This window comes from Trichomonas vaginalis, chromosome V, assembly GCF_026262505.1.
Source record: "Trichomonas vaginalis G3 chromosome V, whole genome shotgun sequence".
NCBI lineage: Eukaryota > Parabasalia > Trichomonadida > Trichomonadidae > Trichomonas > Trichomonas vaginalis.
Window position 1 is genome coordinate 25088867 of NC_067207.1, and position 24610 is coordinate 25113476.

Consider the following 24610-nt stretch of genomic DNA (forward strand, 5'->3'; position numbering starts at 1 on the left):
TTTGTATAAAACTCTTTCCATCTCATATTTGCATACCATGGTGGCAAACCTAACGCAGCGTCATTTGACATGGCAGTTTGCATTTGTACATCTGTTGGCACTTGACCATAGTTTGCCATTGCAGTTTGTATTCTAACTTCATTTGAATATTCTCTGGGTTGGTTGTCCAGGTTGCTGTGCATTCGCTAAGTTCTGTGCGTCCATTTAATATTAGATAAAATATCTCTTACGAGTACATATGCTGAACATTTGCAGGCATTGGTTCATTTCATATTCTCTGTACTTTTCTGCCACGTCAAATAAGAAATGACACAATGGAAAAAACCTAAAACAAGTAGTCCTATTTCAAACCACATTTACTTACTAGTAAAATTTCTTTGTTATGACACTTTCTCCAGTTTATAGACCTCTCTCATATTCTATCTTATCGTATCTAAACTCATAGTCATGTTATGTCCTCTAACCATCTCATAACGGTTTCCAAACCACTTTTATCGGATGTAAAGTAAAAGCATGGATGGTTATGTAAAACGTCTAAAGTTTCTAAAGAGTCTCTCAAAGTCCAGTCTACTTGGTATTGAAAATCCCATGTGTTATAGAACGGCGGGTCCACTATAAAGAAAAACATTTTCCTTGTCTTTATATTTTTCATACAACTCTGTCCAATGACATCTCACAAACTCTATACCCTCAATATATTTTTCTATGTTCTCTTTTGAAAACATTTGTATAGTTAAGATATAAAAACTTTTGACATAAGTGTTTCAATGTCATGAACTCTTATAGCACCACATATATAATAGTCTAGCAGATATACTATCCCAGTCAATATACTCTGCCTTTTTCAAACCTCTCTGACAGTATTTTTCTTATCTAATGGTATACGTTCCATCTTACCTATAGGTATCTTTTCTTTTAACTCTTTCAATATTTTGTTTGTGTCTGGTATATGTTTGAGACGGTTCATATAGTTGTCGAAGTCATTGCATATAATCTTTGAGTCAGGAAATACAGTATGGCACAAATGGGATATATAGAAACTTCCACCGAACAAATCTACAAATGTTAGACCATTCGGTAGTTTCTTAAGTTCTCTCAATAGAATATCTTTACATCTACTCTTATTTCCAAAGAAGGGTAACGGTGGTTTTGTAAAATTCATTTTATATATATAATAAAAATGTTTTTTCCTGAAAAGTGACAAAATTTCTTAGGGGCTAGAGGGCACGAAGTGCCTGGAAGCCCCACTACCTTTTTTTTTTTTTTTTTTTTTTTTTTTTTTTTTTTAGGGGTCCTTGTTTGGATTCGTCATTTTTATCCTATAAGAAATGGGTTTATTTGGCGCATTAGCAGGAGTTGCATCCAGATTTTTGCCCGCAGTGGGAACAATAGCCAGAGGTGCATTTGGAATTGGAAGGAAGATTTTGAGTACATTAGGTATACTGAAAGAGAAAGCGCAACCTATTATACAAACCGTACAGAAAGGTTGGGAGGTAGCACGAGATGCAGCAAATCTTATTCCAAATCCTGAAACAAGAGGAAAAGTTCAAGGATGGATGGACAATGTAGGAAGACAAGCAGGAAACTATTATAACAAAGCAAATGACTACTATAACCAAGCAGGACACTATATGGACCAAGGTGAAAGATTCTTTAACAGAGGATATAACCATGCACAACAATGGGTAAACAATAACCAACCTCAACCGCCTCAAACGTGGGGAATGTAAAGTTTTTTACTGAGATGAAATGAACAATACAGCATTGAGACAAATGGGTTCAAGATGGATTTGTCGGCTTCCAGCAGTTACACAACCACGTGTTTGTCAAGTTCTTCCTATACCTCAGGAAGTTTTAGACCGACTTAAAAAACAACAACAACCAGTTGAAAACAAACCAAACTAAAATTTTTTACTGAGATGAAATGACCGAAGAAGTTGAAACGGTAGATTTGACACCACAAACAAAAAGTTCAGAACCATTGTCAAAACCTGTCAAAGAACTTACAGATGAAGAGAAAAATTCAATAATAGAAAGTGCCAGGTCTGGAAATACAAACCCTAACTACAAAGTCACTTTTCATAGAAATGGAACGGCTAGTATCTCAAAAAAGAAACAGACTCTCACAAATAAAATATTGAAGTCTGAAGGAGTTTATGAGACAACAGATGGAAAAGTTTACTTCACTGACCAACAGTTCATTATAGAACATCTCATTGACTTAGAGTCAAAATATTCTAAACTTTACAACAAACACAAAAAGTTGAAAGGAAAACAAAAACAAATGGCATATGATATTTACGAAGATGTTGACGACACAACCATACCTGCAAGTGAGGTAAAGTCAGAGGAACCGAAAAGTGACGAAAAACCGATAGAAGAAGGGAAGCCAAAAACTGAAGAAAAACCAAAACCAAAGGTTAGTTTCCAAACTAAACCAAGTCAACCTTCATTAGCTGGTATGGGTTGGCGTCAAAGACTTTTGGCAGCGGGTGGTTATGTAAAGTAAAGAAAAAAACATTTTTTTTATTTTTATAAAAATGCCCCCATATAGAATGGATAGAAAGTCTGCTAGAATAAAAGCAGAGTTGCAAAGATATGGTTGGAGAGTTTCGAAGAATTTTAAATATAGGAAGGGAAGACCCATAAAAGTCTATGACAAATTGTCTGGTCTTCGCTACGAAATGGAATTGGAAACAGCACGCGCAAATTATCCAAACAGACTAGAGAGGTTAGAAGAAGAACGTCTTATGGACATGCCTTTCGATGTTTCTGAACCGCAAGTTGAAGGACACGACGGCTTTGCCAGATTCTATTGGAAACATGACGAACAATTGTATCCTTTGAGAAGGAAAAAAGGAAAAGGTGAAGACGCACATGCTCCCATGGAAAGAACAAGATATGCATATGAAAAGTATCGTGAGGTTAGAAGTAAAATTACATCTGGTCGAACCTTTACAGTAAATTTTGACGAAGGAAAGAACAAAGAAGGCTTCATGGGTGTACTTGCTGCAATTCAAGATGGAAATAAGAAAGGATACAATCTCAGATTGACCATAACAGATTTGGATGGTCACATTTACTATGCAAATGGCAATGAACAAACAGCTGCAAAACTTCTTGACGCTTTCAAGACTACAAAGAGAGAACAAATGGTTGACTCCGACTCAGACATTTTGAATGCAATTGAAGGAATTGCAAGTGTCAAGTTCGAATGGTATCAACCTAACCCTCAAGCAGTCAGACAACATGCTGGATACTTCCCGTTCATAAATAAGTCTGACATTGACTTGACAAGGTATGGAATTTACAATTCAATTGAAACAATTGTCAACGAACCTTGCATTCTTACATGTCTCAGGAACTCTGGTCTTGTTACAGAAGAGAAGATGAAGTATCTTGAGTCATGTGTGAAAACAAGGTACATTCTCAGAGGTCAATTGGCAAAAATTGCACCGTTGGCAAATGTCAATATCCGAGTCAACATACCTACAGCTAAAGGTTCTTCACATGACGACTATGTTGTTGACAAAGACTTACCATGGTTGAAGATTGCAATTGTCCACAACCACTTCATGTTGAACGAAAGTCTTACAAACCCATTGTTCGGAAAAGGCAAGTGCAACATTGTCAGAGCTGTAAACATTCTTTTCGAGAAAGGCTTGTTGGAACCAATTCCAGATGACAAGCTTACAGAAACTTTTGTACCAAAAGACGAAACAAACTTTTCGTTGTTAGCAAGACCAAAAGTTGTTCCAGACAAAGTTATAGCACAAAAGAAGTACACAGCTCCAAAAGGAGTTGGATTGTTCGGATACCAACCTGAACCAGAAGAACTTCCAATGAGGTTGCAAGAACTTCAAGATGCTATAAACAAACTTCCATTGAGGCATCCAATCGACGTCAAATTGTATTGGAGAGCTTCTGAGTTAGGTCAGAAGGTTTTATATGAAACAGGTTGCTTCGACGATGTTTATGAGATAACAGGAGAAGTTTCTCAGAAGATAAGAGACTCACTTGAATTTCCACGAACTGGTCCGATTGGTTGTGACAAGTTCGACTCATATGAAAAAATATACTATGTTGACCTTAACGCTGCGTACATGAGGTTTGTCCAATATATTCCGACTGGAATTCCAAACGAAGATGGAGAGTTCCCAGGAAGGAACTATACAGTTGGAAAAGTCATACAACAACTCTATGATATTAGGAAAGCTTCAAACCCCAAACTTGCAATGACACTGAAATTGCTTATGAATTCGACATGGGGATATTCCATTAAAAAACCTCAAGAGATGAAGAGTAAACACTATGAGAAGGTCGACAACTTTGTTGAAAGGTTTTCTCCTTTTGTTTTGAAGTACGAGTTCACCGAAGGTCAAAGTGGCTTAGTAACCACATTAAAACCTATTGTCGAACATTGGTCTTACCCTCAGTTCGCAAAAGCAGTCCTTGACGAGTACAACAAATTCTTCTCCGAAGTCAAATCCAAAGTTGTGGTTTACTATGAGAACATTGACGCACTCATGACGAACGAAGAAGGATACAACAAACTCATTGAAATGGGTTTAGTTGGTGAGAAAATGGGCTGTTTTAAGCTAGATAAGGTATTTTCCGAAGTTCATGTAATATCGAAAAGGAAATATTGGGGCATACTTGAAGACGGCACAGAAATAAAACATTGCATGAAATAAAACATTGCATGAAATAAAACATTTTTTTAAAAAAACATTTTTTTATTTTATTTGAAATGTACGCTGAGTTTGTTGGAACAGACCGTTGGGAAACTTGTTTGTTAGATGAGAAATATGAAATTCACTGTTGTGAGTCATTTGAAGTCAGAAACAAAAAGACAAAAAGAGTTTTAAGCGAATGTGAGCGAAATGACGGATATGCTAGGATGAGGATTGGTGGAAAAAACTATTTTAAACATATTGTCATTGCAACTCATTTTATACCGAACCCTAACAATCTACCTTTTGTAGACCATATAAACCGTATAAGAAACGACAATAGACTTGAAAACTTGCGTTGGGTCACTTGTTCTGAAAACAGTAAGAACAGAGGCAAATTTAGAGATATTGTATTCGAATTTGTCGACGAACTAGAAGATGAAGCAATTGAAATTACAGACTATGGTAAGCATACGTTTGAGTTTTACTACTATAGCGAAGAACAAGACTCTTTCTACTTTTATACCGGCGTAAACTATAGGAAATTACAAGTATATTTTACTAAGGCAGGCTATGCTTATGTAAACGCTAGAGATACAGATGGAAAATACGTTCAAATACTTCTTAACAAATTCAAGAAGCTATATGGCATACCATTTTAAAACAGTATATTTTTACATATATTAAATGCTTCAGGTTGAAAAACAAAGAACAAAAGTAGCAGATACAAAACCGTTAGACTATATCTTTACAAATGCTGGTAGGACTATATCAGATGAAGAAATTTTATCTCGAATTGTCTTTCATATATAACTACGGAAAAGTGCTGAAAAAGTATTGAATGTGAAGATATTAGAAAATAACATTTTTTCTAACATCGTAGAAAACTCATGAAAACAATTTATTTTTGTGAATATGTAAGCGGCTCATAGCTCAGTGGTATGGGCTACCTCGTTAAAGGCGTCGAAGACCTCGGTTCAAATCCCGATTCGCGCAGGTTTTTTCCTTTTATGCAGTGAAATTTCATGTACATAGGTTACTTTGGTGTTAGACCCTAGTGAAGAAAATAGAACGATATAAGTTTACATTTGTAAGGTTGGACGATAAAAATCTCTGCTCCTAGCAGTACTGCTACTGTCAGTAAAAGTACTGCTACTGTCAGTAAAAGTACTGCTACTGTCAGAAAAAGTACTGCTACTGTCAGAAAAAGTACTGCTACTGTCAGTAAAAGTACTGCTACTGTCAGTAAAAGTACTGCTACTGTCAGTAAAAGTACTGCTACTTGCAGTAAAAAGGAAAATTTGAGAGGGTTTTCGACGATAAAGTACTGCTACTGTCAGAAAAAGTACTGCTACTGTCAGTAAAAGTACTGCTACTGTCAGTAAAAGTACTGCTACTGTCAGTAAAAGTACTGCTACTGTCAGTAAAAGTACTGCTACTGTCAGTAAAAGTACTGCTACTGTCAGTAAAAGTACTGCTACTGTCAGTAAAAGTACTGCTAGTAGCAGAGATTTTTATCGTTGGTGGTCCGACGGTTAAGCCACAAACGGATGTCCGACGGTTAAGCCACCCAAAAATATTTTTTTATTTTTATTGTAAGAACTGAAAATGACAGTCGAAGCAAAAACGTTCACGAACAAATCTAATGGCGAAACATTCACAAAAGGCACTTACAACGGTATTGAAGTCTTACGTAGAGACAAGGATGGTTATATAAATGTAACAAATATGTGTCAGCAGTTTGGGAAAGACTTTAGAAAGTTGTTGGAAAATAAGTCCTGGGAAGAGTATTATACGGCATTTTGTGAAGAATATACCAACCGCCGGAATTCCGGCGGTTGCTTTTTATACAAAGTTCATGCAGGAATTCCTGATGAAATCAAACAGGTTAGAGGAACGTATGTAGACCCAAGACTCGTAAACTATATAGCAATGTGGGCTTCTCCAAAATATTGTATAGCAGTTGGAAAAATTCTGGACTCCATAGACAAGAAAGTTCATGAGAAATTAGATGAAGAAGAACTTGAAGATACAGTAGAGAATGCAAAACCTTTGTTCGAACAAGAAGTTAGAAAAATGCATGAAAAACAAATAGAACATGAACGTGAGATATGTTCTGGTTATAGAGATTCTCCATACGAACTAGACCAATGGGAACAAGAAGATTTAAAGAGAGAATTTAGAGAATATGAACTCGCTAAAATTTCATTAGAAGCTGCAGAAAAGAAGTTAAAAGTTTGGGGTCGTTTTGTACAAAAATATTGTGAGTAAATGAACCATTTTTTTTTATTGAATTCAGCAAAAATAAAGTTTATGTTAGAATGTTAGATCTAACACGTTTTCTAACCTCTTTTCTAACATGGTCTAAAACTCTTGAATTTTCATGAAATTTACACCAAAAATAATGTTTATGTTAGAATGTTAGATCTAACATGTTTTCTAACACGTTTTCTAACATGGTCTAAAACTCTCGAAAATCATGAAATTTACACAGAAAATGCTTGTTTTGAGGTCGAGCCACTTTTGGCTCCACCGTATTCTTTCAACCAAAACTCATGAAATTTACACCAAAAATAATGTTTAGGGTAGATGGGTATATCTAACCTCTTTTCTAACCTCTTTTCTACCCTCTTGAATTTTCATGAATTTTCCCGAAATAAAAAATAAAGTTAGTTTTTTTAAAAAAATATTTTTTATTTTTATTGTAAGAACATGTTAGCAACAACAGCACCAAACTCGCTAGTTATGAATCCAACATCTATGTTAGTAGAGATGAAAAACTTCATTCCTTCTTCATATACTTTCGAAACAAAAATCCAGAAGATAAAGCAAGAACTTTTAACAAGTAATTTAGACTGTAGTGCGAAAGATGAAACAAATGAACAGTATCTTTATGAAATGCAGGATATTATTGACCATTTACCCAAATTGCCTGAAATCCAACAACAAAAGCTTACTATTCCAGAATTCGATGAAATAGAAGTCAAAGCAACTGACTCAGTAGAAATAAAGAAGTTCATACGAAAGGTTAACTATGAGTTTCTTGGATTTCATTGCAACCACAAAGTCATGGACAAAGATTGCGATATGGTATATAAGAACATCTCTGACATATACAAATCTGGGGAGTTTAAGACCTACGACAACTTTGTTTCGTTAGTTGCAAAATGTGTTTGGGAAATAAGAGATAAAGATAGTAGGGGTAAGGTATGGAACGAACAAATAAAACCCGCTATGTTCGAGATGAAGAAAACCATTGACGCCTTGGTCATACTTGCAGGTAAGGTTTCAGAATATAACGCAAAAATGAACCCACAATGTTCTAAATGTAAAGCGGCAATGAGGAGATATAACTACTCCGTCAAAGAGATAGAACGTATGCGAAACGACTATGCAGACTTAAAGAAAGAAGCAGAAAAGCCAGCAGAAGATAAAATGGACATGTTAGCATTTCTGAACAAAAACTATCCAACAGCAGAAGATTTCCTTCTATCTGACGTCAAGAAGAAGTATAAAGAAACTTTCGGTATCGTTAAAACTTTTGACATACTAAAAGAAGAAATAGAAGCTACGAAATTGTTTAGAGTCATGAACCATCGCAACATATACCATGTAAAACGCTTGTAAATAGTTATGTTAGAAAACATGTTAGAAAACATGTTAGATCTAACATTCTAACATAAACATTATTTTTATTGAATTCCGTATGAAATTTCATGAATTTTGTATGTTTTAGACCATGTTAGAAAACATGTTAGAAAACATGTTAGATCTAACATTCTAACATAAAATATATTTTTGCTGAAAAATGACCAAATTTCATGAATTTCCTTAAGACAGAAAAAATAAAGTTAGTTTTATTTTTATTTATTTTTTTATCCGGAATATAAAGACAGATATGTCAACAACAGAGAACACAACAACAGTTATAGTCCATGAAGCTATAAATGAAGAATATGAGTACATACAGTTTAACAAACAACTCCGTCTCATTCGTTCAGTCAAAGACGATATGTACCAAATGCAAAGTATTTTGAACGCTCTTCGTTCTACAAAGCAAGCATATCATTGGTTTGAAAACCAACAGACAAAAGAACTTTTAGAAGAATTTCCTCATATGTTTGCTTCCCTCGGAAAACCGAGGAATGAGATTCCGTATGAAAATCGTAAAAATTTGCCAATAAATTTAAGAGGATATTATGTACATAGACTTCTTGTAAATGCTGTTGCAATGTGGGCTTCGCCTCGTTATGCTTGTTATATTTTCATGATGTTAGATGAAATTCATAGACAAGAACGTGAAGAGATGGAAAACAAGCTTGAAGCAAAAGACAAAAACATACAGAAAAGAATACCACGGTCGGTACCAAAAGGAAAGGAAAAGAACTATAAGTATATGATTTATACTGAAGAGATGGAAAATGAAGAAGACAGAGATATGGTTATGTTGCATTTAGTCAGAAGAAACAACAAAAGCTTTTACGACCTTGCTAAGATTTACAAATCTGACAGAAATTGGTTCTATCGCGAAAACTTACCGATTTCAATGACACCGAATGAAGATGTTAAAAAGATAGTTCAAGATACGTTACCTCAAACACACTATGATATGAAAGGTTGTACAATTCTTACATTCAAAGAAGATTTGCCATTGTTAAAGGAAAAAATAACAGAGTATTTTGACAACTTCAAACAAGTAGAGTAGATGAACCATTTATTTTTCAAGCTTGACTTCAGATGGCTCAGGTAGCTCTATAAGGTAAATTGTCTTGTCAAATCCTTCTGGCATTCCAAGTTCTTCCTTCCGACATTCCAAGTCCTTCCTTCCGACATTCCAAGTCCTTCCATCCGACATTCCAAGTTCTTCCTTCCAACTGGAAAAAAATTTCCTGACAACTGGAAAAAATTTTCCTGACAACTGGAAAAAAATTTCCTGTTGTTCGTCCGTAAACCATTCAAATTTTCGAAAATTGAGAACTTTTTGGTCGAACGACAGAAAAAATTTTTCCTTCAGACAGGAAAAAAATTTCCCGACAACTGGAAAAGTTTTTCCTTCCAACAGGAAAAGTTCTTCCTTCCAACAGGAAAAGTTCTTCCATCCGACAGGACACAAACGAATGTCCGACGTACCACCAACCGAGTCCATTCCAAAGCCAGAAGAACCGAAAGGCCCAGCACCACAACAGACTAAGACTCAAACACTTACATTTTTCAAGCTTGACTTTTTACAATTTGAACTTTGTTTGCGTAGATATGAATTCTGAAAGAAGTATGAGGGTCTTGTATGACTTTGTACTTCTCCCATAGTTCATGTCTGTCAAACTTACCTGCCATGGACTCTTTCATAAGTTCCATGAAATCGTCTTCGGACAATCCGGGGAAAAGTATGATATCAGTAAGTATTCTCTTTACATCCTTACTTAAACTCTTGGCTGTCTGTACACAAATGACAACTGAGATGTTAAAGTGTCTGAGCTTCTTAAGAATTCGACACATGTCTTGTTCTCTGTTCTTTAACAAAGGATGAGAAGCAAAGTCATCTAAGATAAGAAGACATCTGTGAGGGTAAGTCTTCCAATCGTAAGATTGCAATTTTTCGAAATGTATTCTATCTCTTTCTGTTTGTTTCGGAAGTGTTTCTTCTCTAATATTCTCTGCATTTCCTCATTTGGGTCTTTAAACTTCGAGTTTATATACTCATTTATAGCATTGTACTTCAAAACTCTTCTTTGGTACTTCTTTATCCAATCTAACAACTCAGAGTCTTTTATACATACTAACTTAGACTTTTTTATAATATCTTTGAACGAATTGACGGTTTGGTCAAATTGACCAGAAGTACTACAAATAACAACCAACTCATAGAATGGGTTCTTCTCATCTAGTTCTTGTTGTTGTGCAGCCATTTTAAGATAAGTGAAAGTCTTGCCCGACCCAGGCGGTGCAATTAGACCTGTTATACCATTCTGAGCAAATAAGAACTTGTCATGTATGGGTTTTATCTGAGCATTTTCTAACTTCCTCTTGTTCTTCTTCAAAACATTCTCAAATTTCTTGTCAATGTCAGCAAACTTTTTTCTAACATATTTTTAGAAAAATTAAAATTTTTATCTTTTTGAAAATGTCTAGCGATTTCGCTATCTATATTCGAGACAAACTTTTTGACAGCAAAACATCTGTCGACCATAAAATCTTACATAGTGTAAACAAGAAAGGTGAATTTGTTCTAAAGTTCTGTTTCTGGGAATATGACAAGAACCATAAAACATTACAAAGAGCAGTCTTAAAAATTTTGTCAATGACAGACTTGTTGACAGAGATGACGCCGATTGGAAAGATGAAGTCCAACAAAGTTCTTAGAATGCAAAGAAGACACATGCGCTGTTCTTGAAGATGAAATAGAAAACAGAATAGAAGAGCTATTAAAGGACAAAGACTTTTTATGGTTCTGAGAAGTTTGACATAACTCCACCAGAGAAGAAGAAGAAGAGAGAAAAGAAAGAAAGAAAGAAAAGAAAGTAGAAGAAGAGAAGAAAGAACCAGTTCCAGAGAAAAAGAAATTTGACATGTAAAAATAAAATTTTATTTTAGAACATTTCTGGGTCAATGTCAATGTTCTCTTCCTCTTTAGGAGCAACACTGGCTTAGACTCTAAATCTTTTTACCCAATTTACCTTGAACTTCAACTATCTTAGACTCATAATATTCATAGTCGTCTGCTTTCTTTGGTTCATAAGGTATAACAAGTTTGTATGCTTTACCTTCTTCGAGTTTTGAGAACTTTCTGTCAAAATTTTCTTTGACTGCTAACAAACCTTCTATGTCTAAGTCTTCAAAAGTTGCACCACTTTTTCTAACAACAGCAAACTTAACTGGTGCAATGTTCCAAATTTTGTCAAATGTAGACTTTTCAAAATTGTAGAAGTAAACATTCAAATAAGCGAATGGGTCTAGTTCTTCTTTGACTTCTGTCATGTACTTGTTTACTGAGATGAATTTCGTCATCTTTTCTATCGGATAAAAAAAATTTTTTTTTAAAATTTACTCAGAAAAAATTTTCTTTGTATATACGCCGTTCTGAACATCTAAAAGACTTTTGACATTTGCCAAGAATGTTCGTTTAGACGCTGTCATATAACCATATTCTTGACAATATTGTTTATACGAATCGTACAATGACCTTTCATCTAATGACACAAAGTCAGTTTCATCTATAAACAGTTCATATACACTCTTGTTTGCTTCTAACAATGTTTGTCTCTCTTCGGTATATGGAATTTGTCTTGGATTGAACTTTGAAATATCTAATGTCATGAAATATGAGAACAAGTGGTTGTAAAAGTCAGATGTCAAAGTTTCTGCTAAGTCGTCAAAATATTCTGTATCTTGCATATGAGAATCTGACGTTCTGACAACTACATATCTTCTGTCAGAACTTTCTAAACTTCATCGGAACAGTATTGTTTGAAACCATAATGAAGTTTGCAACATTTTCACAAACTCTTTGGTCTTTATACTTTCTTTCAACAACTCCAACTTTGTCTGTTATAAGACTCTTCAAAGCATCTGAGTTCAAAACTTTTGTTGTAATCTATACTTTGAAGTTCGTTACATACTATAAGTTTCATATTCTCTATGAGGAGTTAAATTTACCGCAGATGTTTTTCTAAGTTTGTCATATTAGGGTTCGAATAACCTTCTAACAGTTTGCACAAAATATCTGTAAAGAATGTGTTCTTACCAGTTCCTTGTTTTCCAATTATAATGAGAGCAGTTTCATTTTTAGCACTTGGATGTTGTAAGATGTTTGCAAACCAACATAAGATATACTCATAGACTCTTTCGTTTCCATTGCATATAATTTCTTTGACATGGTCTAACCAAGCTTCTATAATATTTCTTTCCATTCTACTTGTTCGTATTTATATCCAGTGAAGATAGAATAGAAGTTTGGAGAAGGTGTATAGAACTTTATACCTCGAACTGAAAAATCTTCTAACTTTGACAATAAGATATCCCAAGCATCTAACATCTTCATGCCAACTTGTACGACTTTTATTTTCTAAGTTTTTTGTCTACATTCTTGTTCTGAAACTATTGTCGCTCTTGGTTTGTTAAAGACAACATCCCATTCTTTCATGACATAACATTCTGGGCAGAGTCAACATAAATGACTAAACGTTTCAAATTCTCGACTGCTTTGTTATAGTCTCTAAATGGACACATATTTCTGAACGCTTGGAAGTCATAAAAATCTGAAACATCTATTCTGTACATTTTTATAAAAATAAAAAAAAAATAATATTTTTTTATTCTTGACTTTGTTGTTGCATTTGTTCCATTTGTTGCATTTGTTGTTCTTGAGCTATTTGTTGTTGAAGTTGTTCTTGTAATACAATACTTTCACCGGTTGCATCTTCCAATTCGAAACTTTCTGCCGTCATTGACAAATACATAGGACATAAAAGTTTTACAGGAACAAAGTTTGCGTCAACTAAGGTTAAGTTTATGTTTGCTAAAGTGTTTGAGTTTACTAAAGCTGAAAACTCTGCATTCGAATGAACAATAGGCAAACCAGCAGAGAAAGTGTTGTTTATACGCATGAGTATCTTTTGGTCATAGTAGTTTCTGTCGACATTCGAATAGCACTTTGAACCTAAGTTTGAAACAATATATAAAATAGGTGTGCTTAAAGTCAATGGAACAGACATTCCTTGTATGACACCTTTTCCTGTTATAGGAAACTGTTGGTAGTAAAAACCAGATATAAGTTTTGTATTATAGCTCATATTGTTTATACTAAACTCAGTCGGACATCCAAACATAATGAAACCTGCTCTAGTTGCAGCACATGTTACATCCGTCCTTAAAGTATTAAATAAGTCAACAAAACCTGTTGGTGGTATATCTGAGTAAGTATCTTCAAAGAAGTATTTTTTACCATTCACAACAATAAAGTCTTCTGGTGTCAAAAGAGCAAAACAGGCTTTAGTCGTCATCGTGTTAAGGTCAGTTTACAATATCGTCCTTGAGGACTTTGTAAGTTTGTTGTTATAGAATTATATGACTCAGGGTTTTAGTCGTAATAGTATAAACCACTATGTCTTCTGCCATTTACTTAGCAACTAAATTTTAATGAAATGTTGTGGTCGTCAATATTTTTATGACGTCTGGGAAACTATATTTTAAGTTCAACGTTTCACCTCCTTTCATAACGTATATCTTGTCAATGACATTATATGAAACACCACAGCAAGCAATGTCGGGTTCTATTTCTTTGATGTTTATATCGTCTGCCTCTGTCAAAAGTTTCAATAGTTCTTTCAAAACTTCATGAGGTGCAATGACATATGAGTTCACTTTTACAGGGTTGTGTTCGACCAAGTTTAACATTAATACCCAAAGCTTGACAAATCTTCTCCTGAGTTTTAAGTTTGTCTTTAAGTTGTTGGTAGTCGTTTCGAATATCTGCAAACAGAACTTAAGTCTCTGCTAACTTCAGGATATGTTGGTTGTTCTTTTACAGGAACTATTGTTATACCATCTTCGTCTTCGTATGGTTTCCCCATTTCAACATCTCTTTCTTTGACATTGACAATAACACTTTGACTGTTTGTTTGAGTTGGTGAATTTAACTTCACATCTGCCACTGCCATTAAACCTTTTGAAACACTTACGCTTCTATTTTTCGGAAATGACATTTTACTTAGAATAAAAAGATGGACGTATTCGAGTATCTCTTCGAATTGAAGCAGAACAAAGTTTACACACACAAACAATACAAATACATTGACAGAATAGTTCTTTATACAAACAATGGAAAATGTTATAGAATAGCAATATTTGCTGAACCAAAATATTTTCATAAAGCAAAGAAAGTTGGTATAACCGAGATGGTGAAAGTTCTTGAAGCAGACAAAAATATAACAACAAAACTTACAGATATTTCTAAAGGAAAGTTTTTAATACAATACTATGTTAAGACTGGCGTACTGTCAATATTTGACGGAGAGAAGTCAGTTCAAGAACAATTACTGACCTGCTGCCAAAATCTGCTCGATGGAAGCTGTCGTTATACAATCTGAGGAGCCCAGCAGGTTTCATCGAACGAATTTTCAAAAGAGCATCTTCCGTGAAAAGTGCTATTGGTTTTGTAAACTTCTTTGCTCTCAGTTCATCTGGACCGTCTCTGTCACCAGTATATTGTATTTGAACTGTACCAACAGTTGAAATACCACCCATAAAGTCTTCTGAGTCAGCAAATGGAATGCCAAGCCAAAAGTTTGAACGGTCTCCATTTGTATATTGAGTTTTTGACCTCCTGTATGAGTCCATACTTTCACATATGGCATAATAGAACTTTGCATTTCAGGGTTAATGGTTGTTGTGAAGTTGTTGTTAAAGTTCATAGCATCTAATGTCAAGTTGTATGACCTCATATCCTCAACTGTAGAATATTCTTCTCTTGGATAATATTTGCCATCTATGTTTATATGATATTTAATACCAGGGTTGTAGAAACAAGAATAGTCATTTATAGTTCGTCTGAACAGTACAAACATAGTATCTGCATGTTTCATTGCAGTTGTTAAAGCAATATCTGTTCTTGCACCTGGGTCAGCACTTTGGTTTCCAACTTCACCTGCAAAGTCTTTGACAGATATTTGGTGTATAGGGAACATAAGCGGAACTGCAATATATTTGGCAGCTAAAGCATTTGAAATATCTGGTCCAACATATAGACTGCAAGTCTGCTTTCTATTCTCTTGCATTCAAACTTTTCGCATGTGAACTTAACTGGGTCCCAAGCATCTCCAGCAGCATTGAAATAATAGTTTACTTCAGTGTTGAGGTTTGAGAAACCAAAGTCTAAGTCAACTTTGTTTTTGCAAAAGTCACAGAACTTGGCTCCACCAGTTCCAGCTACAGTAAGAGTGAATGGGTCTTGTGTTGGTGCAATGACTAAGTTATTTTTGCTTGGAGTAAGTTCGATAGAAATTTTTCCTGCCCAGTTTGGCAAGTATCTTAAAAACCTGAAGATGAGGAAAGATGACAAAGGAACTCTAAGTTTCAGTTTTACTTTAGTGACAGCATTTCCATCTGAACCAGAAAGGTTAACATAAACTCCTGGAACGTTAGGGTCAAGTCTTCTTATTTTCTCAATAGTTGCATACTGGTCTGTTTGTTCTCTAGCTTGTGGTTGTACTGAGTTTCTCAAAGCGAACCATTCATAGTTTGCCCATGTTACTGTTTGAACTAAGTCAGAGTTAGAATATATCTTATATCCCATGAAAACTTCTGGAGCATATTGGTATCCGACATAGAAAATTCCATTGCAACCTTTCTTGTCAGACAACTTGGCAGAAGGTTTTATTTCAATGTCTTGTTCCACGTATAAGAAAGAGTTGTCAATAGAAATTATATGAAACCTGTCGCAAGCAATATCTACTGTTGTTGAAGAACCTTCTCCAAACTCACCTACGTTTCCATAAGAAACAGCAGTTGTATATTCGTAAGTTCCAGGAACTATTTCTGACCTTCTAATGGCATTGTCGCATTCGTTATACCATTCGGAAACATTTCCGTTCATGGCATCCAAAACTGTTGGCGTTATATTCTGAGCGGCGTACATTTCATATGGGTAAAAATATAGAATAGTTGGATTTATATATCATAATAGAACCCACTCGTACCAAGCTTTACTTTCTTCCTGACTGAGTTTTTAACTCTTCTTTTTCCTTCATTGCCCTCTGCTTGAAGTTGTTGCATCTTTGCCTCATGTTCACCTAGTATGTTGTAAATTTCCCATGTCCTTTTTGCCTTTGGGCTCTGGTCGCCCATCTCAGGTACCCTATATCCTAGAAAGAGTTTGTCATAGTTTGTATTTGAGTCTTCGCGTATTGTTTGCATGACTCTTTCCTGAGTTTCCGGTTCAAGCTCTTCAAACAGTGCCTGTCCATATGGAATAAGCTCGTTTCCAAATATATGTTTTTGTAGCCATTCTGGTTTTCTTTCCATGTTACCAACTATATCTTTTGTGAATGGGAAAGCTTTTACCCAATCTTTCAGTCTTGCGTCGTTTATTTCTGTAGTTGGTTTTATTTTGTCAAGGAACATGTTTTTCAATACTAACATTTCATTTGGTACTGTCCATTTGAGTTTTCTTAAATATTCATCCCTTCTCGATTCATCGTCTGCAAAGTAAGTTTTTATGACATTTTGTAAACTTTCGTTTGCAAGGTCATGTACAATAGGTTCTCTTCCTTCTCTCTCCCTAACTTTCTTTCTAAACTCTTCACCAAATATACCATCTTTATGGTTCTGTGTAGTTCTTTGAGATAAATGTTCTAGAACGTCAGGTGTTATATTTCCATCAGCCATGTTCATTTCATACTGGTCCAAAATATCTGCATGTTTCATATCTTTCAATGGCATTAAAGCCGCGCTGAAAATACCAGCTATATCTGGTTCACCATTGACTTCCATTGCGTCTACAACTTCTTGGAATTGTGGTTGTAAGTTTATGAACCACCTATCCGGGTTAGCTTTATGACCCCATCTCATTGTAGTTCCATCGTCTGCAGAAACAAAAGTAGGTTTGTTTCCATCTTGGTTAGGTTCTGAATGAACTTTAAACAATGTTTCATTTCTATATGTTTTCTTGAAATTTAACCTTTTATTTTCACCGAGTTCATCCGAAGATTGAACGTTAAATGCTCGTAAGTAAAAAGGGTTGTTGTATTTGTGTACATTTTTTTTCAGTTCTTCCATTCTATGCTGGATATTTTCATCTGATGTTGGAGTCTTTTGTATGTCGGCAAACATTTTTCGATATTCTTCTACTATGTCAGCCGAATTTTTTTTAGACTCTTGGAAATATTCCATATTCTCCGCATACTCTTGTTGAGGGTCAAGATTTTTCGGCTGTTCCAAATCTTCATCTAGTTCTGTGAAGTTAGTTTCCAAAGGAAGGACTTGTTCGTTTCCTTCAGGCTCTTCTAGCTGTTGTTGCTGAACTATTTCTTCCATGTCTGGTTGTATCTGAACTTCTTCCTGTGGAGTTTCTTGTACCTCATCTGCTGGCATTTCATATATTCCGAGACCGTTTTCAACAATTTCCCTATCTACGTCATCCGCATTCATAAGCTTTTGTTCTTTCGTTCCGTCTCTATTTTTTACGCGTTTCATGACGAAAGTTGAATTGTCATTTAGCTCTGACATCAAATATCTCGGAGTAAATTCATCCATGTCATTTGGATGATATGCTATTAAATCATATCCCTTAGCGAGCTTGTATTTTCCAGGTTTGAGATTATATCCGTTTTGGTGCTGAGCCATAAAGCTAAATAGGTTCGGGTCAGTATTTCCATCCTTGAACTTTCTAATAGCTTCTTTATATCTGTCACTAAAGTCAACAGTATCTGGGAAAACCACACTCTTCTTTAAGCATTTTTAAGAATTCTTGGTTTCCTTGTTCTCTACTTCTTTTATGTCCTTGCTCTGTTTGTGGTTGTTGTTGTGCAGGGTTTTGAACTGTTGGTTGCTGTGCTGGTTGTTGTGTTGGTTGTTGTGTTGGTTGTTGTGTTGGTTTTGGTGCATGCCTGTGTCTGTGTCCATGTGACGATGTAAATGTTCTAGGTAGTCCTGGTGCAGGTGCTTCTCTTGGAGGGTTTGGTGGTATATAAGTTCCACCAGCTGGCACATATGTTCCATCTGCAGCGTAATGTCCTACCTGACTTTTCGTTTTTAAGAAAGCATTTACTAGGTCTGTTTTGGTCTGTTGTAACTCTTTTTCTTGACTTTTCACAACAGTTGCTCTAACGGCGTCATAGGCACTTTGAACTGCCTGTCTCGTTGCTGCATCTGTTATTTTCGTCATATTTTGTGCTACTTCTCTTAACTCTTTGTCGAAACCTTCAGACTTCAGTTTCTTTCCAGATGAGAAGTCGTTCACTTGTTTCACCTTACTATGAAGAGCTTCGAAGGCGTTCTTAAAGTCAGCATTTGTTAAAGCTTCATTTGAACTGTCTTCATCCGCTTGTATTTTTGTCCTTATTGACCCTATAAGCTGGGCTGCTTTAGCGTTGGCTTGGGCATCTAACCAGTCATTGTTAGCTTTTATATATTCTGCGCTTTTCATTGCCTTTTGCATAGCCGCGTCGTTATTTTTACTTTCTTGTGCTAAGTTTTCATACTGTACGGTTTGGTTTTGCAACTGTAAAAGTTTTTCTGCCTTTACAGTTGCTTCAACTTCTTTTTTATACTCATCGCTATCCATATATGTCTTCAGGGCTTTTTGTTTTATCTCTTCATCTTTCAGTATTTTATATTGAGTAGTATGGTTTTTCAAATTTATGACATCTTGTTCCATTTTTGCTACTTCTGCTGCTTTTTCTGACACTTTTTTCGCATATTCCTCTGTACTTAGTTCTTTCAGTTGTTCTTCTTTCTTCTTTTTCTCTACGTTTAACTCATTGAGTTTCTTTGTGTGTCTGTCATATTCTAGTTTCTTTTCGTTTTCACTTATTTGCTTCTGTATGTCTATGTTTGACTTTTTGACATCTGTTATTTGATTTTTGAGTGAACTCAAATTCATTTGACTTTGAGGGTTATATGCTGTTCCGTCTGCAGCTCCACCATAGCCTGCCATTTTCGCTAAAAGTGCCGCTCTTAAACCTCCACTCTGTGCACCAACAACTCGGTTTAAAAGCATAGGATTGCTTGACATTTGTTGCAACATAGTGGGGTCATTCAGCATTTGTTGTTGCAACTGTTGTTGTGGTGTTAGTCTTACTATTGGATGTTTCAATGCTCTCTTCCTCTTACGTATATTCTTACGTAGCTTACGTGGCATTTTAAGTGAAGTTAAAAACATTTACGATGAAGAAGTCTTGACAAAACATTTACGAAGAAATTCATGAGTTTTCTACGATGTTAGAAAACATGTTAGAAAACGTGTTAGATCTAACATTCTAACATAAACATTATTTTTGGGTCATTTACGCTCATTACGAAGAAGTCTTGACAAAACATTTACGAAGAAGTCTTGACAAAACATTTACGAAGAAGTCTTGACAAAACATATACGAAGAAGTCTTGACAAAAAAATCAACGGCTGGTCGGCTGGGGTTCGGTCCTCCTCTTGGGTCTTGGGAAAAATTCTTAGGGCTAGAAGGCACGAAGTGCCTGGAAGCCCCACTTCCTTTTTTTTTTTTTTTTTTTTTTTTTTTTTTTTTTTTTTTTTTAAAATGCAAATAAATGGTTAATAATCCTTTATTTTAGAAGTTTAGTATTGTTTAAGTATCTTTCCATTTTTAACTGCAAAGAAAATTTGATAAAAAAGTGGATCTGTTTTAGACTATTTTTAATGGGAAAATCAGCAAACAATATAATTTTAATGTTATCTGAAATCATTAGAATTTGAATGAATGTAATTTAACTTTTATTCAATTTTCTTGATCCAATTTCAAAAGTATTGCCCAAATTGCAAAAGAATTGCCCAAACCGACATGCTTATTCCCTTACTTGATTATTCTAAATTCAATATGCGGATTATTTGTGTATTTAAAAATCAATCCGTGTAAAGTAGTCAAAAATGAATGAATTTTTAATAAAGGTCAACTTCAAAATTTTTCAAATACGCAAAATATGTCCCTTAAGCAAATGTATGGGGAGGATATAAAATTGAGAGGTATAGTTTGATTTTATACTCCCAAAAAGTGACATATTTTCTCTGATCAGATTATCTAATGTTAAATAGTTATTTTAGTAGTTTAAAAAAGTTTTAAGAGATATCACCTTAAAAGTGGGTATGTTCCTTCCTTAGATGCTGTCAATCACATGAATTCAAAACTTTTTTTGCTCAAATATCAAAAAATAAAACTTAATTATTTCAGTAGTAACACTATCATTTATGATTAACATCTTATTTACAAAAGTATAAACGATATTTAACATGTTAATTATGAACATATTTTCATAAATTAAATCTGAACCAAATATTCAATATAAAGTTAACGATTTCAATACAAATTCAGCAATAATTATCGATTTAAACAATAGTTACAATATTTACAATCAATTTCGTTCATTTTTAAAATATTTTATTTCAATTGTTTTTATTTTTTAGCAAATCAAACTGGGATAATTTTTTCGCTGGTTCACAACCTACTGATTACAAAAATAATGCCCCTATTTCTAATCAACAAGGCAATTTTAATGTTCATGAAGTTTTCTTTACGAATCATGACACAGAAATTATTCATCTCTCAGATGATGATAAATATAATAAACTTCTTGTATCTGAGTGCGTTTTTAATTGCACAAAAGGTGGTAATATTTATCAAAATAAAGGTCAAGTTGTTCAATATCGAGTCTGCAGTATCAATCCAATCAAGCACATTGATTTTGAAGATCCGCATTCTTATTCCACAGCGCCACATTCATACATTTTTGTAACCCAAAGTAGAACATACAAAAATTATTTAATTGAATCAACAATAACTAGAAGCGATGGATCTTTAGGACCAATTATTCATCAATACGGAAGAAATATTATTAAAAATGTAAATATTTCTAATTCACTAACAAGAATTAATTCGGTCTACACTATTTCAGGAAATTCTGATTTAAATGCAAATGTTTCATATTCAACATTTATTAAAAATACAGCTGTACAAAACAATTGCTTATCACATTATGCATATGGCGCTAAGATTCACCATTGCAATATTATTTCAAATGAATGTAGTCAATCCCAAAATAATGCAGTTATTTCTGCATCTGATAATGTCAATATTTTAATTATAGAATGTATTATAATATTCAACACAGGAAATTATTTATTTTATTCAGATTATGATGCTTCAATTGCAGTTTCTTCTTGTTTCATCCAATTAAACTATAATTATCAATTAAATAATTCGGAAAATGTTGAAATATCAACAATTGATTCACTAAATATTGAAAATTCACATATATCCACAGCTCTTTGTTATCCGGCTTTTCCAATGTTTAATTTGATGAATATTACAACAGATAAAGCAAAATACAAATTTGGAGAAGATTCAACTATAACAGGAAAAATTTCATTTGATCGAATTAAAGAAGAATCATTCACACTTAAAGTTTGGATTGGCAACCATGATCCATATCAAATACTAAATAAAGAAAGTGGATCTTCAACATATGAATATTCAATAGATACCCTCTATTATTTCTCCACTGGAAATTATATTATTTCATCCAGTGTTATTAATACAAATGGTATTGAATCAAATACAGTTTCAGTTGAATTTGAATATGAAGTTTCATTTTTTCTTAATTTAGAAGATCTTGAAAGAAAAGAATACAACAAAACACTTGATAAAAATATTACAGTCCGAGGAAGTGGTATTTACTCACATGGTGATATTTCTATTAACTGCAGTATTGGAGATGTAAATAGTACATTCATTGGAAATATTAATAAGAAATGGATTACACATCAATTTAATTTGTCAGGTGTTTGTTTGATTCCAGATTCTATTGTAGAAGAAAAAAACTATTCAGTTACAGTTTGGGCAACTTATATAGATAGTGGAGTAAGTACAGAGTCAATAACAAAAGAATTCGAATTTTATCGAAATTATCCAGTTCTAAGAATATCAGATTCAATCAAAGAAACATATTATCACAATGTTGACAAATTCATTTCAGTTTCAGGATTTGTTTCAGATTATGATTGTGATGATGAAATTGAAATCAAAGGATATATTGAAGGATATTCAAATAGTCAAACATCACAAAATATTTATATTCCAGATTTAAATAATCATTTATTCGAAATTAATATCCCTATTCCTGACAACCTTACAACTGTTGAACATAATCTTCTTATTACATGTTGTGACAATGTTAATAAATGTGATTCATTTAACAAAACGTTTTCTTACGAACTAAATAAACCAGAAATTAGTATTGTTAAATCACCAACATTCCCTGTTTATATTAACAAAGATAAAAATCTTGAATTTGTTCTTTCTGTTTCAGACAAAGATGGAAACAGTAACATCAGAATTTTTCACATTCTCAACGACACTGCAGGAAACAATGTCAACATAAGCTTTTCTAATGATCTTCCAGTTGATGTTGAATATTCAATTCCTATTCCAGATGATATCGATGTTGGTGTTTGTCAACTATGTATCTATGCAGTAGATGAGCATAATCTCTATTCAAAGAATATTTATCTCGATGTAGTATTTTCAAAATTCACATATGATGAAATTAATGAAGATCAAAATCATAAAAAACGCAAAAAGAAACCAATTAAATATTCACCATTCTTTTTTGTTCTCGCACAGAAAGTTTCATAAACATTTCTAATTACAACAAATTAATAATGAATTAATAAATTATATGAAAAAAAATATAAATTATCTGATAATATCAATCAAAGTTCGCTTTGCAGATGAATTATCATAAAATAACAAAATCTATTTTTAACATTTGATAAGAATATTGTTTCGATTTTTGAAAATATTTTAAGTCTATTATCAAATGTTTCTTTTAACCTTGAAATATTGATATGTGTAATTCATTTCAATGAAGGCTTAGCGTACACTTTATAATGTTTATTCATCGAAAATGTTTATCCTTGGAGATCGTAATATTAATATTTTAAATTCTTTATATCAAAAAATAATGATAGAATTTAATAAAAAAGGGTCAAATTATATTTCAAATTTTTAATGGAATTTGAAAGGATATAAAATCGATTCAATTCTATTCAATTTTCATGATCCAATTCTGATTCAGTCTGATTTGGTCATTAAAATGCAAATAAATGGTTAATAATCCTTTATTTTAGAAGTTTAGTATTGTTTAAGTATCTTTCCATTTTTAACTGCAAAGAAAATTTGATAAAAAAAGTGGATCTGTTTTAGACTATTTTTAATGGGAAAATCAGCAAACAATATAATTTTAATGTTATCTGAAATCATTAGAATTTGAATGAATGTAATTTAACTTTTATTCAATTTTCTTGATCCAATTTCAAAAGTATTGCCCAAATTGCAAAAGAATTGCCCAAACCGACATGCTTATTCCCTTACTTGATTATTCTAAATTCAATATGCGGATTATTTGTGTATTTAAAAATCAATCCGTGTAAAGTAGTCAAAAATGAATGAATTTTTAATAAAGGTCAACTTCAAAATTTTTCAAATACGCAAAATATGTCCCTTAAGCAAATGTATGGGGAGGATATAAAATTGAGAGGTATAGTTTGATTTTATACTCCCAAAAAGTGACATATTTTCTCTGATCAGATTATCTAATGTTAAATAGTTATTTTAGTAGTTTAAAAAAGTTTTAAGAGATATCCACCTTAAAAGTGGGTATGTTCCTTCCTTAGATGCTGTCAATCACATGAATTCAAAACTTTTTTTGCTCAAATATCAAAAAATAAAACTTAATTATTTCAGTAGTAACACTATCATTTATGATTAACATCTTATTTACAAAAGTATAAACGATATTTAACATGTTAATTATGAACATATTTTCATAAATTAAATCTGAACCAAATATTCAATATAAAGTTAACGATTTCAATACAAATTCAGCAATAATTATCGATTTAAACAATAGTTACAATATTTACAATCAATTTCGTTCATTTTTAAAATATTTTATTTCAATTGTTTTTATTTTTTAGCAAATCAAACTGGGATAATTTTTTCGCTGGTTCACAACCTACTGATTACAAAAATAATGCCCCTATTTCTAATCAACAAGGCAATTTTAATGTTCATGAAGTTTTCTTTACGAATCATGACACAGAAATTATTCATCTCTCAGATGATGATAAATATAATAAACTTCTTGTATCTGAGTGCGTTTTTAATTGCACAAAAGGTGGTAATATTTATCAAAATAAAGGTCAAGTTGTTCAA

General features: G+C 33.4%; 12 protein-coding genes and 3 pseudogenes across 15 annotated transcripts, besides 2 other annotated features; 9 read left to right on the plus strand and 6 right to left on the minus strand.

The window, feature by feature from the left end:
- Window positions 1–1282: part of a mobile genetic element that runs on past the window's edge.
- Window positions 1283–1328: 46 nt separating this feature from the next.
- TVAGG3_0398970 (uncharacterized protein) lies at window positions 1329–1730 on the plus strand (the record flags this gene model as incomplete). Its single annotated transcript, XM_051232627.1, has 1 exon — window positions 1329–1730. One exon carries the CDS (start codon window positions 1329–1331, stop codon window positions 1728–1730), a length of 402 nt encoding a protein of 133 aa, XP_051102357.1.
- Window positions 1731–1749: 19 nt separating this feature from the next.
- TVAGG3_0398980 (uncharacterized protein) lies at window positions 1750–1905 on the plus strand (the record flags this gene model as incomplete). The annotated part of the gene is made up of 1 exon (XM_001296417.1): window positions 1750–1905. One exon carries the CDS (start codon window positions 1750–1752, stop codon window positions 1903–1905), a length of 156 nt encoding a protein of 51 aa, XP_001296418.1.
- A 19-nt stretch (window positions 1906–1924) lies between these two features.
- On the plus strand, window positions 1925–2509 carry TVAGG3_0398990 (phage tail repeat-like family; the record flags this gene model as incomplete). The annotated part of the gene is made up of 1 exon (XM_051232628.1): window positions 1925–2509. The coding sequence occupies one exon, from the start codon at window positions 1925–1927 to the stop codon at window positions 2507–2509; it is 585 nt and encodes a 194-aa protein (XP_051102358.1).
- A 46-nt stretch (window positions 2510–2555) lies between these two features.
- On the plus strand, window positions 2556–4694 carry TVAGG3_0399000 (DNA/RNA polymerases family; the record flags this gene model as incomplete). Its single annotated transcript, XM_051232629.1, has 1 exon — window positions 2556–4694. One exon carries the CDS (start codon window positions 2556–2558, stop codon window positions 4692–4694), a length of 2139 nt encoding a protein of 712 aa, XP_051102359.1.
- Window positions 4695–4750: 56 nt separating this feature from the next.
- On the plus strand, window positions 4751–5335 carry TVAGG3_0399010 (His-Me finger endonucleases family; the record flags this gene model as incomplete). The annotated part of the gene is made up of 1 exon (XM_051232630.1): window positions 4751–5335. One exon carries the CDS (start codon window positions 4751–4753, stop codon window positions 5333–5335), a length of 585 nt encoding a protein of 194 aa, XP_051102360.1.
- A 946-nt stretch (window positions 5336–6281) lies between these two features.
- On the plus strand, window positions 6282–6944 carry TVAGG3_0399030 (uncharacterized protein; the record flags this gene model as incomplete). The annotated part of the gene is made up of 1 exon (XM_051232631.1): window positions 6282–6944. The coding sequence occupies one exon, from the start codon at window positions 6282–6284 to the stop codon at window positions 6942–6944; it is 663 nt and encodes a 220-aa protein (XP_051102361.1).
- Window positions 6282–16251: a mobile genetic element.
- On the plus strand, window positions 7908–8300 carry TVAGG3_0399050 (organellar and viral DNA polymerase type B; the record flags this gene model as incomplete). The annotated part of the gene is made up of 1 exon (XM_051232632.1): window positions 7908–8300. The coding sequence occupies one exon, from the start codon at window positions 7908–7910 to the stop codon at window positions 8298–8300; it is 393 nt and encodes a 130-aa protein (XP_051102362.1).
- Window positions 8572–9005, plus strand: TVAGG3_0399060 (KilA, N-terminal/APSES-type HTH, DNA-binding family; the record flags this gene model as incomplete). Its single annotated transcript, XM_051232633.1, has 1 exon — window positions 8572–9005. A coding segment is annotated over one exon (434 nt), but the record flags the coding sequence as incomplete, so codon positions are not given.
- On the plus strand, window positions 9088–9378 carry TVAGG3_0399070 (uncharacterized protein; the record flags this gene model as incomplete). The annotated part of the gene is made up of 1 exon (XM_051232634.1): window positions 9088–9378. One exon carries the CDS (start codon window positions 9088–9090, stop codon window positions 9376–9378), a length of 291 nt encoding a protein of 96 aa, XP_051102364.1.
- Window positions 9885–10579, minus strand: TVAGG3_0399080 (annotated as a pseudogene). Its single transcript has one exon. A coding segment is annotated over exon 1 (695 nt).
- TVAGG3_0399090 lies at window positions 11261–11678 on the minus strand (annotated as a pseudogene). The gene has a single exon. A coding segment is annotated over exon 1 (418 nt).
- TVAGG3_0399100 lies at window positions 11715–12301 on the minus strand (annotated as a pseudogene). Its single transcript has one exon. A coding segment is annotated over exon 1 (587 nt).
- TVAGG3_0399110 (uncharacterized protein) lies at window positions 12983–13672 on the minus strand (the record flags this gene model as incomplete). Its single annotated transcript, XM_051232635.1, has 1 exon — window positions 12983–13672. The coding sequence occupies one exon, from the start codon at window positions 13670–13672 to the stop codon at window positions 12983–12985; it is 690 nt and encodes a 229-aa protein (XP_051102365.1).
- An 86-nt stretch (window positions 16252–16337) lies between the features above and the next one.
- On the minus strand, window positions 16338–17159 carry TVAGG3_0399120 (protein of unknown function, DUF4106 family; the record flags this gene model as incomplete). The annotated part of the gene is made up of 1 exon (XM_051232636.1): window positions 16338–17159. One exon carries the CDS (start codon window positions 17157–17159, stop codon window positions 16338–16340), a length of 822 nt encoding a protein of 273 aa, XP_051102366.1.
- A 1753-nt stretch (window positions 17160–18912) lies between these two features.
- TVAGG3_0399130 (protein of unknown function, DUF4106 family) lies at window positions 18913–19527 on the minus strand (the record flags this gene model as incomplete). Its single annotated transcript, XM_051232637.1, has 1 exon — window positions 18913–19527. A coding segment is annotated over one exon (615 nt), but the record flags the coding sequence as incomplete, so codon positions are not given.
- Between the last annotated feature and the right edge of the window lie 5083 nt (window positions 19528–24610).